The sequence below is a fragment of the Perna viridis genome, chromosome 5 (assembly GCF_037379345.1).
Source record: "Perna viridis isolate PV_CMFRI_1.1 ecotype Kerala chromosome 5, ASM3737934v1, whole genome shotgun sequence".
NCBI classification, from domain to species: Eukaryota; Metazoa; Mollusca; class Bivalvia; order Mytilida; family Mytilidae; genus Perna; species Perna viridis.
Window position 1 is genome coordinate 1,671,601 of NC_142449.1, and position 14,820 is coordinate 1,686,420.

Here is a 14,820-nt window from a genome sequence, read left to right on the forward strand (position 1 = left end):
CTTCATGCATATCAAAATATGATGCCTAACATTCCTACAAAATTTCATCACAAATCCCAAGAAAAGTTTAGGAGTTTCACTTACAAGCATGGGGACAGGATGGCCAAGTAGTTAAGGCGCTGGACTTGAAATCATAAGGTCGATACCACTGTGGGTTCCAGTCCCACATGTGTCTAGGTTTCCAGGCACCTACCCTAGCCCAAGGATTTCACCGATTTTCCAGCCTGGAATATCAGGCATTCCTCCCAAACAAGCCTGGTTACCATGCAAGGAGCTCACATTAGCCAAATAATCGTAAATCTTGGCGTTGGTTAAAAAGCTCTACAGAATTTATGTTAATTGTTGACCTCTGCACGCATGTGTAATCGCTGACGTTAAGTAAAATTTACCTTTACCTACCATAAACTAATGTTTTTTTCATAACTCAAATTCATATGGGAAACATATGTTTGCTTTGATTTGAATTTTAAACGAATACACAACAAAAAGTGCCACACATGACAATCATATGGTTTGCAACATGTGATTATCATATGAAACAAGCGTGATAGGATAATCATATGATTCAGTTTACATATGATTATCACATGTTTGCAAGCCAAAATAATCATATGAATCGAGCACCATATGTTTGTCATATGTGGCACATTTGGCTGTGTACTTTTTTCATTGTTTATTCTTTCTTTTCTAAATATGTGAAAAGCATGAACACAAATGACTTTCAATGTGAAGTCCTATATACCGATAACACTTAAAGAAAAAGAATGATTAAGTAGAAAATGTATTTCCAACATCATTCAATGAAATAAAATGTAAAAGGGTAAAAAACAGATTTATTTCATAATAAACCAAACATCAGAAGAATAGTTTTACAAATTAAAATGAAGAAAATACTTTAAAACAATATTAAAAGATATATCACTTACATTTTTCTGTAGTATTCTATCACAATAAAGATATAGCTGTATCTTTTAAAAGCACTATCTCATAATATTCACAATATTACAATACTAATATTGTCATGAACTAATGACATCCATTATTCTCTCTCACTCACTCAAAATGCACATTAGGAAATTAATGATTTACTGACTAACCACATATAGTCTAATATATATAATCTATTAAATAATTAAAGCATATAAAACCAAAAAAATATGAACTACTGATTGTCCTCATTTCTTTAAAAAAAAAGTAAATAAAAAAACGAATAACAAATTACTATTTAGAGGCTTCATATATTACTTCACACATATAAAACAGTTGTAAATTGATTTGTACTATTCCATTTGTATATAAATTAATTTGAGATAAATACTGTAATCTGACTGGTTAAAATAATTTTGTTATATCTCAATGGATAAAAAAATATTGTCATGTCCCTATTCAGTTAAATTCAGAGCTACTTTTCTCATGTTTAGAGATAAAAATATGTTTTTAAAGTTAATTTATAAAAAATGGCTATGAAAAAAATTTTGCCGATTGAAAAATAACATATTTTCCATGTGCATATTTTGTTTATTGCACTTCGCGCAATAAACAATATGCACATGGAAAATTTATGTTATTTTTTAATAGACAAAATTTTTATCACAGCCAATTCTTAATTGTAGTGATTAAAATATTCACTACTAACATTTCCTACGACTTAGAAATATGAAATTCAGTTATTTCCATCTCATTTTAAAAAAATCAAAATTCTTAAATAAATAGGATGATGTATACTGCACAGTCTTATTTTTGCCACTCCCTGAACTTTCAACCTTGAAATTTTGCCTTTCTTATGGTGCTTCCTTTTGAATTTTGTTCAGTGACAATCCGTCATAAGACTCGCCTTCCTGCAAACTTATCCAGTCCATGATATGGCATATCATACTACAAATATTTTTACAAGGCTTTCCTCCTTTCAAACTCATCTAAGCCATCTTGTACCACAGCCAAAATCTTGTACCACAGACTTGGCTGTGGTACAAGATGGGGCAGAGACAAAGACCAGACACGAAAAACACACATATAACAAAGAACATTAAATAACCAAAATAATACATACAAAGTAACAAAAGTCATCAGCAACTCGGAAAAAAACTGGGAGCATGGACCAGGTGCACCAGTAGTGTAAGCGTCCTTTGCTTTTCTAGAAACACCCGTCGAGTTGCATATAAAAAGTCAATTCCAGGGTAGTCAAGAAAGGAAAGGAAAACTATGACACATTGAACAAATCAGTTTTCATGGTGAGGACGGATACCCGTAACGATCCACGAGTTCATAACTTATGTAGTGACAACTTCAGTCTTGTGGCAACATAAACCCGTCCCATAAGGTCTATAATGCGATACAAAAAGTCAGCGTAGTTACGGCAAGCTCTGGCATAACATATTAGTTGGTATGAAAACTCCATACGCAGGTGCTGAAGGGATTTTGCCACAGATGAAAGGTAAATGGACTATACGGAATGAAAAGTAATCGTATGGAACGCCTAAACTGTCTGATGAGATACACATTTGTTTACGTGTTGTCAATTTGCTATTACTTGCTGTGGTTTTATAATTACATGTGGTCATTTTGTATTTACGTTATGTAGGAAGATCTTTACATTATGTCGCTTTGTCTTTACGCTCTTCCATTTCGTCTTTACGTTCTGCCATTTCGTCCTTTCGTTCTGTCGTGCAGTGGATTTCTTATAACGTGAGGTCGTTTCATCTTTACGTTATGTCGATCTCTAAATACTTTATGTGCATTTTCTTTTCTTTACGTGCAGTGATTTCTTCTGTACGTGATGTGGACAAAAATTTCATGATGACGTGTGACCCCGGAACTTTTCGATCCGGTGTAAACTTCAAATCAGTCCGTAAAAGGCAAAATAGACGTCACAACGCCGATTGGAACAGTGCTGAACGAAATACACTTGGGTAGTCTACTCAGTCACCCTAGAGTGTTTATTCTATAGTAAAAAATAGCTTAATTGTTATTTACGTTCAATATTATCACAATTGATACACCTGGGACTCTGTTGATGACTTGTGGTGATTTTCGTAGTCAGAATATACTTTTTATAATTCCAAAAACATGGGAATTTCGACTCCCGCGAAAATTTGCATAAATTCGACTCTTACAAGTTATTGCGTGATTGAATTTAATTTTCTACATTAATAAACCACCAAAACTAATTTTCAAGAAAGAATTTAAAAAAATGTTAAAAATATTATCCCTACCCCTAGAAAACTGGTCCCAGTATCAAACATAATTTTCATTCACAGCATACCGACAATGTGAAACTCATATTTTAGGCATTCATAATTAAGATAATGATAACATATCTGATCAATTCAAAACAATACTTTATTTGTATTTTTGGCTACTTTTTATACCTCGTTGAGGTAAAAACCATTTTTTTTAGCTCACCTGTCCCAAAACCATGTGAACTATTGCCATCACTTGGCGTCCGTCGTCGTTAACAATGATACAAAACTCTTCTCCTCTGAAACTACTTAACCAATTAGAACCAAACTTGATATGAATGTTTCTTGTGGTATCCTCCATAGAACTGAAATGGGGATTTTTGTTTCGTCGAAAAACATGGCCGCCGTTGCTAATAATAGTAAATAGGGGTCAGACAATAGTTTTTTGCATATATCTCCAAAACCGTTAGGTTTTGCCAAATTCTTTTTATTGCTGAAATGATCCTTATTATAAGGCTTACTAAAGTCTCCAGGGAGAAAAAGTTGTCAGACGTTTCCTTGTTAGAGTTATTGCACTTGAAAGGTGAAAAATGATTTGCCAATATCTTGAAAACTATGAAAGATAGAATAAAACTTTAAATTGTTGAAATGATCCTTATGACACGACCTACAAATGTTTATGGGGATCAAACTTGTTGAATGACACCTTGTTAAATTTTCTACCCTTGAAAAACAAAAAAAAAATATGTTTTTGGCAGTTTTCAGCCAATATTTTGAAAACTATAATAGATAGAATGAAACTTTCAATTGATAAAAGGATCCTTCTGATAAGTTCTACCAAAGTGTTCATTGAGTCAAAATAGTTGGACAGCTCCTTAAAGTTAGAGTTGTTGTCCTTGAAAAAAAATAAGGTGAGCTAGTTAGGGTCCTTGGAGCATCTTGTTTACGTTTTTTTATACTTCTAACTTCTTTTTTTTCTGCAAAACGAAGTAAATTCACATATGTATGTATCAATATGCTGCCAAATGTCTCAGCTTTACAATGATACCAAGACAGATGCGGTAACACTTGGGCTTTGTATCAAAATGAATACAATGGAACTCTGTCTCATAGAAATCGCTTAAATTGACATAGTTTTCAATGTCAGAACCCCTAGAGTATTTATTCTTCAGTAAAAAATGGCTTACTAGTATTTGTTATTTATGTTTTGGATATTCAAAATTGATACTTCTTGGATTCTGTTGGTGACTTGTGGCGATTTTCGTAGTCAGAATTTATAAAACCAAAACAATAATAATAATAATAATAGTAATAAAAAATGCAAAAATGGGAATTTCAATATTCCCGTAAAAAGTCGAATAACTTCTACTCTACAAGATATTACTCGACTAAAAAGTCTCATATTTTGAATCATTCGATAGAAATTAAATTTCCTGCATTAATAAACCACCATTAACTGATTTTCAAGAAAAAAAAATTAAAATGTTTTAAAATTTAACCCCTTCCCCGAAAAAAACTGGTCTCAGTATCAAGCATAATTCTCATTCACAGCGTACCGACACTGTGAAACTCATATTTTAGGCATTCATAATTTAAAAGATAATTATTTGCCCAAAATATCTGAACAATTCAGGCGTGTGATTTTTTATAGGGTTAAAAAAATTTAAAATGTTTTAAAATTTAACCCCTTCCCCGAAAAAAAAACTGGTCTCAGTATCAAGCATAATTCTCATTCACAGCGTACCGACACTGTGAAACTCATATTTTAGGCATTCATAATTTAAAAGATAATTATTTGCCCAAAATATCTGAACAATTCAGGCGTGTGATTTTTATAGGGTTAAAAAAATTTAAAATGTTTTAAAATTTAACCCCTTCCCCGAAAAAAACTTGTCTCAGTATCAAGCATAATTCTCATTCACAGCGTACCGACACTGTGAAACTCATATTTTAGGCATTCATAATTTAAAAGATAATTATTTGCCCAAAATATCTGAACAATTCAGGCGTGTGATTTTTTATAGGGTTAAAAAAATTTAAAATGTTTTAAAATTTAACCCCTTCCCCGAAAAAAACTGGTCTCAGTATCAAGCATAATTCTCATTCACAGCGTACCAACACTGTGAAACTCATATTTTAGGCATTCATAATTTAAAAGATAATTATTTGCCCAAAATATCTGAACAATTCAGGCGTGTGATTTTTTATAGGATTACCATTACTATAAAATTGTAAAAAAGAAGAATTTACAGAATTTCAAAATTTCTTCTATATCACCCGTTATTATTTTTGTTCAGAATACCGTAGTTGAAACAAGCTTTTGTGTGATACAGTAGATTTGTATAGTGTCTAAGCTTTCAAATCGGCCAGGTAATTAACATTTGAACTTTTCCAAGTAAAGTTTGTGCAAAAATTACCACCCTTATCCATGAAAAAAGCCTTAACATAAACCAAAATGTTAATATTTAACATATAAACGGCGTACACTGGGCATGTTGCGGGCGATTGCTTTCATTATCGATGCATCCAACATATTTGCTAGTTTCAAGAGCGTAGGCGACAATGTGTTTTTTTTTTTTTTTCATAAAAAGGGAAAATTCATAAAGAAATTCAAACGCCTGAATTGATCAGATATGTTGAGTAAATCATTATCTTAATTATGAATGCCTAAGATATGAGTTTCACAGTATCGGTATGCTGTGAATGAAAATTATGTTTGATACTGAGACCAGTTTTCTAGGGGTAGGGGTAATATTTAAAAAAAAAAATGTTGAAAATTTTTTTCTTGAAAATTAGTTTTGGTGGTTTATTAATATAGAAAATAAATTTAGTCACACAATAACTTGTAGATTCGAATTTATGCAAATTTTCGCGGGAGTCGAAATTCCCATGTTTTTGGAATTCAAAAAGTATATTCTGACTACGAAAATCTACGAAAGTCATCAACAGAGTCCCAGTTGTATCAATTGTGATAATATTGAACGTAAATAACAAATAAGCTATTTTTACTACAGAATAAACACTCTAGGGTGTCTGGATAGACTACTCAAGTATATTTCGTTCCGCATTTTTCTAATCGGCGTTGTGACGTCTATTTTGCCTTTTACGGACTGATTTGAAGTTTACACCGGATCGAAAAGTTCCGGGGTCACACGTCATCATGAAATTTTTGTCCACATCACTTGAAAAAGAAACCACATCACGTACAGAAGAAATCACTGCACGTAAAGAAAACAAAATGCACATAAAGTATTTAGAGATCGACATAACGTAAAGATGAAAAGACCTCACGTTATAAGAAAACCACTGCACGTAAAGATAAATCCACATAACGTAAATATATGTTGACATAATGTAATCATAAAACGACATAATGTAAAGATGTTCCTACATAACGTAAATACAAAATTACCACATGTAATTATAAAACCACAGCAAGTAATATAAAATTGACAACACGTATACAAATGTGTATCTCATCAGACAGTTTAGGCGTTCCATATAATCGCGTTTGTCGTAGAGTTTGGTCAAAAGTTTCCTTTACCATCGATCAAGTGTAGGATAAAATATGAGGCTGACTTCACAGTGTCTGTAGTATTCTTTGGGGTAGATGCGAAGTATGAAGTCCCCGGGACTAGGTTTGTTTAATGATAATACGTTATCTTTATAGCGGAATCTGAGATTAAAGGGTCTAGCTAAATGATTTTCCTTCTTTTGGATCAGATCAGCTATAAAGCCAGCCTCATAAGAGTGAAATAATAGGCCAACAAATAGAGGAGCACAATTTTATCCCATTGAAATGCCGACCGTTTGTTGAAAAACGCGTCCACCACACTGGACAAATATGTTGTCGATAAAAAATACATCATTTTGAAAACTTCATCTGTCTATGAAATGTCCATTTACAGCAAGCCATCACTATAAGATTCACATTTTTTGCCGTTGTATCTAACGTATTAAGCTCAATTCGAACGCTTAGTTGGTCTGTAGGATTGATAATTATTATAAGACGTAAATATCGATATAAATACAAAAACTGCATTTCTGTATTATTCTAACTCCCTTAAATGATAATGTGATTAAAAATCTGCTACGAGTCTTTGCACCGCTGTGAGTCTTAAGACCTAAATATGTACCACCGAAACAGTGTGCCAAAGGAGCCACACCAATGAAGCTAGTAACTGTGAATCTGTTGATACGTGAAATCAAACTGAATATATCTGGTCACAAATCAAGTTGTGTTGACGACCTTACAACGTCTCTAGTGATGATATTAACTAAGAAACTTATTTGACAGTATACTTGCTCTACATAAAATGTCTCTGTACAGTGCAATGGATAAACTAAAAATTGTATACTTTTTGTATATTGCAACTAAGAAAAGGATTTTTTTTACACGATACACATTTAGGTTAAAAATTGCCACCCCTATCATTAAAACAAATTCCCCAATGCAAACGAAAATGCTAGTTTCGTAGTACTTGGTAGTGTTCAAATCATCTTCCAAATCTACATAAGATGTTATCATAATGCTGGAACAGATTTGTCCAGTGTGGTGGACGCGTTTTTAACAAACAGTCGGCATTCCAATCGGAACAAAGTGGTCCACCCCCGCCGACTTATTCTATCACTATATTATGCAGCATAGCTGATCTGATCCACAAGGAGGAACATATATAGCCATATCATTTGATTTCAGTTTCCGCTATATAGATTATCTTTTAAAATTCCTAGTTTTGGGGATTTTACACATCGAATGCATCCCAAAGCACTTGAGATAAAGGACACTTCAGACACTATAAATCAGCCTCATATCTTGACCTACACTTAGATATCAATGGTGAAGGTAACTCATGACAAAACTATGCAAACATTAAAATTTATCATACCGTAGTCAACTTTCCTTTTATCTGTTGCAACATCCCATCAACATCTGCATATGGAGTTTTTATATCACAACACATACGTTATGCCAGAGCTTGTCGCAATTACACAGACTTTTTGTACCATCCTCCACTTCTTACAATTAGGCTTCTGGAATAAGGTTATGTTTCAAGACTGAAAGTTTTAAGGTCGTCATCATGTACTTAAGTGGATTGTTGTGTCGTTGCTACATGGGAACCAATTTGTTTACAGTGTGATGTTTTTCCTTTCCTTTTTTCGTCTACCCCGGACTTGACGTTTCATGAGCAACTCAGCAGGTGTTTCTACGAAACCAAAAATGCCTACCATACCAGTGCACCTGGTCCATGCTCCCAGTATTGGATGGGGTCCCAGTTGTTCATTTGCTTTTGTTTCTTTGTACGTGTTATTTTGTGTTCTTTGTTGTGTGTGTCTGTTTCCCTGTCTGGTCTTTTTCCTTGGATTATATTCTTTTGAATTCTGCTTGAATCTTGGTCCCCTTAATTACTGTTTGCATATACACACTGCAAAAACACATTTTAGGCACTATGATTTTAGATATAAATTTATCCATTATTTCTGCTAATTTCCAGATCCATTATTTTGAGAGAATAATAATGACCTCAGCGTTAAAAAGGGATGTATTTCTATCCATAAAACAGTGAATTCAAACATCCCTGCAACACTGAAACCCAACACTGCACTATCAGATGCCTGCAATACTGCCACCAAACATAGAATTATAATATCCCGGCAATACTGAAACCAAAACATAGTACCGTAAGATTCCTGCAACACTGAACACCAAGATAGCACTATCCCACCCCTACAACATTGAAAATAACACAGCACATCCCTGTTACGCTGAAACCCAACATAGTATTATCATAGTAATATAACACTGAAAACCAACATAGTACTATCATATTCTTGCTACAATGGAAACCAAAATAGCATTATCACATTCCAACAACACTGAAACCCTTCAAAGCACTATCACATCACTGTACCACTGAATCCCTGCTTAGTACTATCACATCCCTTTAACACTGAAAACTAAATGAGCACTACTTAATCCCCCACAACAATAAAACAAACTTTGCACTATTACATCCATACAATACCGAAATCTAACATAATACTTTCACATCCCTCCAACCCTCCAACACTGAAACTCTTAAAGCACTATCACATTCTTACAACGTTTCAACCAGACATAGTACTATCACATTCTTGTAACAATGGGAACCAACATAGTATTATTAGATCCATGTAACACTGAAAACGAACATAGCACTTCCACATCCCTGCAACACTGAAACCCAACATAGCACTATCAAATCCCTATAACACTGAAATCAAACAAAGCATAGTACCATCCCATCCCTGTAACACTATAATACCAACATAGCATTTCAGCATCCCTGCCTCACTGAAAACCAATAAACACTCAAATCCCTACAACACTGAAATCAAACAAACCACAGTACTATCTCATTCCTGTAACTCTCAACAAAGGGCTTTCACTTCCCTGAAACACTGAAACCAAACATAGCACTATCATATCACTACAACACTGAAACCCTTTAAAGCACTATCACTCCATGTAATGCTGAAACCCAACATAGCATCATCACATCCCTGTAACACTGAAACCCAACAAAGCAATACGAAATCCAATCAACACTGAAAATATACATAGCAATATTGCATCTCTGCAACACTGAAACCATTCAAAGCACTACTGCATTCCTGTAACACTGAAAACATACATTATACTATCACATCTCTACAACACTGAAATACCAAGAAATATTACCAACTTTCAGAAATTATACAAACAAAAACAGCACTACAAACACCCACATGACAATAAAATCCAAACTGTCACTTGGTGGTACATTATACTAAAACCCAACATTTTATCACTACATCACAACAACATTGAAACCCATATTAGTGACATAATACCACACTAAAACTTCATGTAGCATTTTTAAATTCCAATTCAAAGCATTTGCTTTCTCTTAAAAAATTCTTTTATGAGTTCTTCTCTTTGTTTCACATTCTATATTATTAGGTGCACATAAAACATTCTAATGAAAAACCATTTTGGATGTGTAAACAACCTCATATCAATGATAGAAAGATAAACAGTGCTTGGAGAAAATTTACTAGCAGTATAACTTAATTTTAAAATGAAACAAATATGGAGTAAAAGTAATACCTATTTATTTCACATAAAATTATTTTCAAATAGAACAGACACATGCATGGTTTTAAAAGGCAATAACTTGAAGTTTAAATTATTTCAGATAAACATTACAACTGTGTTATACACCTTTTTGTCTAACTGAACAGTACTTTTTGTGAATATGTATATACTTCCATTATTTTGTTCTACCCAAGCCCTACCTGGTGGCAATATATCTCATGCACATTCTACCTAACCCTGCCTGGTGGTAGTATATGTCATGCACATTCTACCTAACCCTGCGTGGTGGTAGTATATGTCATGCATGTTCTACCCAAACCCTACCTGGTGGTAGTATATGTCATGCACATTCTACCTAACCCTACCTGGTGGTAGTATATGTCATGCATGTTCTACCCAAACCCTACCTGGTGGTAGTATATGTCGTGCACATTCTACCTAACCCTACCTGGTGGTAGTATATGTCATGCGTGTTCTACCCAAACCCTATATGGTGGTAGTATATGTCATGTGTGTTCTACCCAAGCCCTACCTGGTGGCAGTATATGTCATGCATGTTCTACCCAAGCCCTACCTGGTGGTAGTATATGTCATCCACGTTCTACCAAACCCTACCTGGTGGCAGTATATGTCATGTGTGTTCTATCCAAGCCCTACCTGGTGGTAGTATATGTCATGCAAGTTCTACCAAAACCTACCTGGTGGCAGTATATGTCATGCATGTTCTACCCAAGCCCTACCTGGTGGTAGTGTATGTCATGCACGTTCTACCTAACCCTACCTGGTGGTAGTAAATGTAATGCATATTCTATCCAAGCCCTACCTGGTGGTAGTACATGTCATGCATGTTCTACCCAACACTACCTGGTTGTAGTATATGTCATGCATGGCCATTGACTACTATGCAGTTAAAATAAAAGCATCTATTTTCTGTTAAAAAAAAAACGATCTGAAAAACTTAGTACTATCTACATGTAGCAGTTTTTTATTTAGTTACAATCCTGAAGTTCTTTACACATTACACCAATAAAATTATAAGAACAGTAAACTCAGCATACATGTACATGGTGATACAACTTGTATTTTATGGTTTACAATAAAGGTTTTGATTAGCTTCTTTTAATATTGTCTAGTAACTGTACATACAACAGATGAACAGAGGATAACTTAATATTTTAAACTCATTAATTATGAACTTATAGATTAATGTTTTATATTTAAAAGTATAACTTTTTTTAAAATATTGAATACATAAAACTATTCCGTGTAGTAAATATTTATGACACAAATTAAAACATATTTGTTCTAAATTAACCAAACTACCAATTAAACCCAAAGCCTAAACAACAAACAATCGAATCAACTAACAACTTAACCCAAGTTCCTGGAGCACCTAGCTTCCGGGACACATAGTTCCAGAACACCTTGTTTCTGAGACACCTAGTCACCGAAACACTATGTTTCAAGTGAGCCCATAGATAGTTACAAACCACCTGTTCAAGGGACTGTGACCATTCCCTAATTCATGATAGTACAGTATCCACCAATCTTGTAGTTTACAATTATCCTAAAAGCTTCTTGAAACTCCTTGCTTGTAAACCACAAGCTTCAAAATTAAACAGGAACTCCTAGGCTTTAGTTTGCCAAACTTACTTCCTGGCTTTCTTAGTCTTTCACTTTTTGCATGTTCAGTTCAAGTAATCTTGCTCTGTCGATCTTAACTGAAAAACTTAACCAAATTTGCAATGAATCACCCCTTGATATAGCAAAAGCATGTACCTCACCAAAAGCACCCGAAAACTGAACTGAGAAAGCGTCTATAACAACCACAAGTGTAAAGAGATGATTTCCAATGATGTTTCCGACTCTTAACCACAAAATGGATATCTTATGATAAATTTTAGCATTTAAATAAACTGCAAATGATTTCTAATAAATAAACTGTATTTTTGTCACACTATAACAAGCTTTCTGATTGGTTGATTCTTCATGAGTTATTTTGTAAAACTTGTTTTGGTACTGTATGTTTATTAACGTTGGTCTGCATTCCAAGATTTATATAATCCCAAACAATATAAAGTTTTGATAAAAAGACTAATACATAATATTCGGATTAAAATTCATTAGAAAATTAAATTATATGGAGTATTTCTAATATTTAAAGCTATTTCATATAATCTTGTCAAAAATTAGAAATACCCCTTAAATAAAATAAACAATGATCTTGGATTGTTTTATGATGTACTAAATATTTTTCAATAAAAAATACTTATCTAGATTACTAGATCTATAATAATGATGTGCTCTAAAGTTAATCTTTACCAGTTAATGGAATTAACGATAAAAACAGTCAGTCATTGTTTTCTGACAAAATACAGTAAACAATTATAACTTATAATGAACAAAGAATAAATACCATTTTTGTATAACTACTTCTTAAGTAGCTGACTATGTAAGAATCATGCAAATTCTGTAATATGTGATACACCCCAAAAAAGGCTACACATTCTTCTGACGCAGTCAGTATCGAGTTCACTTTGAGTTTGACATCACATGACACCCAAGATGCTTAACCATGGAAACATAACCCAAGAAGCATACAATCTCGCACTTCATTGGACAAAAGTGACAGCAACTGTGAAATGTTATATACATATTGAATTATTAATAATCTTTTATATATTGGATAATTTGAAATAGCCTAACTGTGTAACTAAATAATTGAAATACAAAACACAGTAATCACACAAGTCACCAATAAAATCTAAATTAATTGGATTTGGAATGATCAAAGCGAGAAAATGTGTTGGTTATCTTTTTTTAAAGATAATACTCATTATTTTTGTTATTAAGCTGTTTTACGGGTCTATATGACCAAAAATATATAATTTAAAATGTATAATCATTCATTCCAATAGGTCTGTACTTAGGATAACTTTCTATGGTATTTAAGTGTAATTTACAGAGTTATTTCCCTTCATTTTGACTTCTATAATACATTCTATATAATTAATATCTCCTAACATCAAGAGTTAGATGAAAAGCCTTATGTTAATTTCCATTTACTATGGCATTTTATCAAAAATATACATATGTAGACTTTCCAACAATGTATCGCATTTTGCATGAGTCTTAATTAGGGTGCTACTTAAATCCTGGCATTACAAATTAAAGCTTAGGTATAGTTCTGACTGAAAATCAAGTAGAGAGTGATTCACCAAAGTTTTAGTAATCAAATGGATTCAACAGACTATTGAAGAATTCATGCTTGTTTCCCCCTGGGAATGCTGTATTTTGTAACATGATATATGACTGATATAATGAAAAATGATGGAAAGATTTTGGCCAGAAATTTTGGTTGTAATAGATCGTAACTAAACTAATAACAACACATAATTCTAAACCAAACTTTTAATAGCACTTTCATTGTTAAAATGTTGTTTTTTATACAATTTAAAAATATCTTTAGTGTGATTCACTAATTACTGTAAAAAAATCAACCTATTTCTCATGTAGGGCTAATTTTCAAGGATTTTACAGTTCAGTCAGTCCACAAATAAAAATTCCCTACAAACAAGATGAAAAGGTAAACTGTGATGACCTCATTAAACCCAAAAAACTAACATACTTCTTAAATAACACAATACTTGATAAATACTCTTGGTGTTTTCTGTTTCATAATTCTTAGGTGGAAATGTACTAAGAATATGTTCATTCATTCTTCTGACCCTAATTGCTTTAAGTTAAAACTTTAAACATAGATAAATAAATAGTTGGAAGTGTTAAATATACAGTCTCTTTTCTCACTACACTGTGAATTATATCTTGAAAAAATACTTTATCCTGACCAGTAATGAATTGCACCATCAATGATTAAAATTTAGCTACATTTACTACAATCATCTGACTTTTCCTTTAGCAAACTCTTCTAGTCCTTCTTTTATCACAGATTTATTGACACCATCCTCAGCATGAATACATGTTACCCCTGAAAACAGTTTGGAATTTCATTATAAAACTTATCGGAGGTGATTCCAAAATGGGGTCACAATCATAATCACTATCTTGATTCCCCACACTAACTTGATACCCCACGCCCAATAATAACTTGATACACCCACTCCCCACACCAACTTGATATCCCGACTCCCCACACTAATTGATACCCCATACTCCCCAGACTAACTTGATACCCCACACTCCCTACACTAACTTGATACCCCAACTCCCCACACTCCCCATGCTAAGTTGATACCCAAACTCCCCACACTAACTTGATACACCACACTCCCCACACTAACTTGATACACCACACTCCCCACACTAACTTGATACCCCACTCCCCACACTAACTTGATACACCACACTCCCCACACTAACTTGATACCACACTCCCCACACTAACTTGATACACCACACTCCCCACACTAACTTGATACACCACTCCCCACACTAACTTGATACACCACACTCCCCACACTAACTTGATACACCACACTCCCCACACTAACTTGATACCCCACT

The 14,820-nt window shown here is 33.5% G+C and overlaps 1 protein-coding gene across 4 annotated transcripts in view; it reads right to left on the reverse strand.

The window, feature by feature from the left end:
• Positions 1 to 11,250: 11,250 nt before the first annotated feature.
• Positions 11,251 to 14,820, reverse strand: part of LOC148615556 (magnesium-dependent phosphatase 1-like) — a 29,151-nt gene continuing 25,581 nt past the window's right edge. For all 4 annotated transcript variants that reach the window (XM_088581916.1, XM_088581919.1, XM_088581917.1 and 1 more), the window contains one exon: positions 11,251 to 14,284. In XM_088581916.1, the coding sequence (XP_088438042.1) occupies positions 14,196 to 14,284 (89 nt within the window). In that variant the 3' untranslated portion in view covers positions 11,251 to 14,195. The remainder of the gene's footprint in view (positions 14,285 to 14,820) is intronic.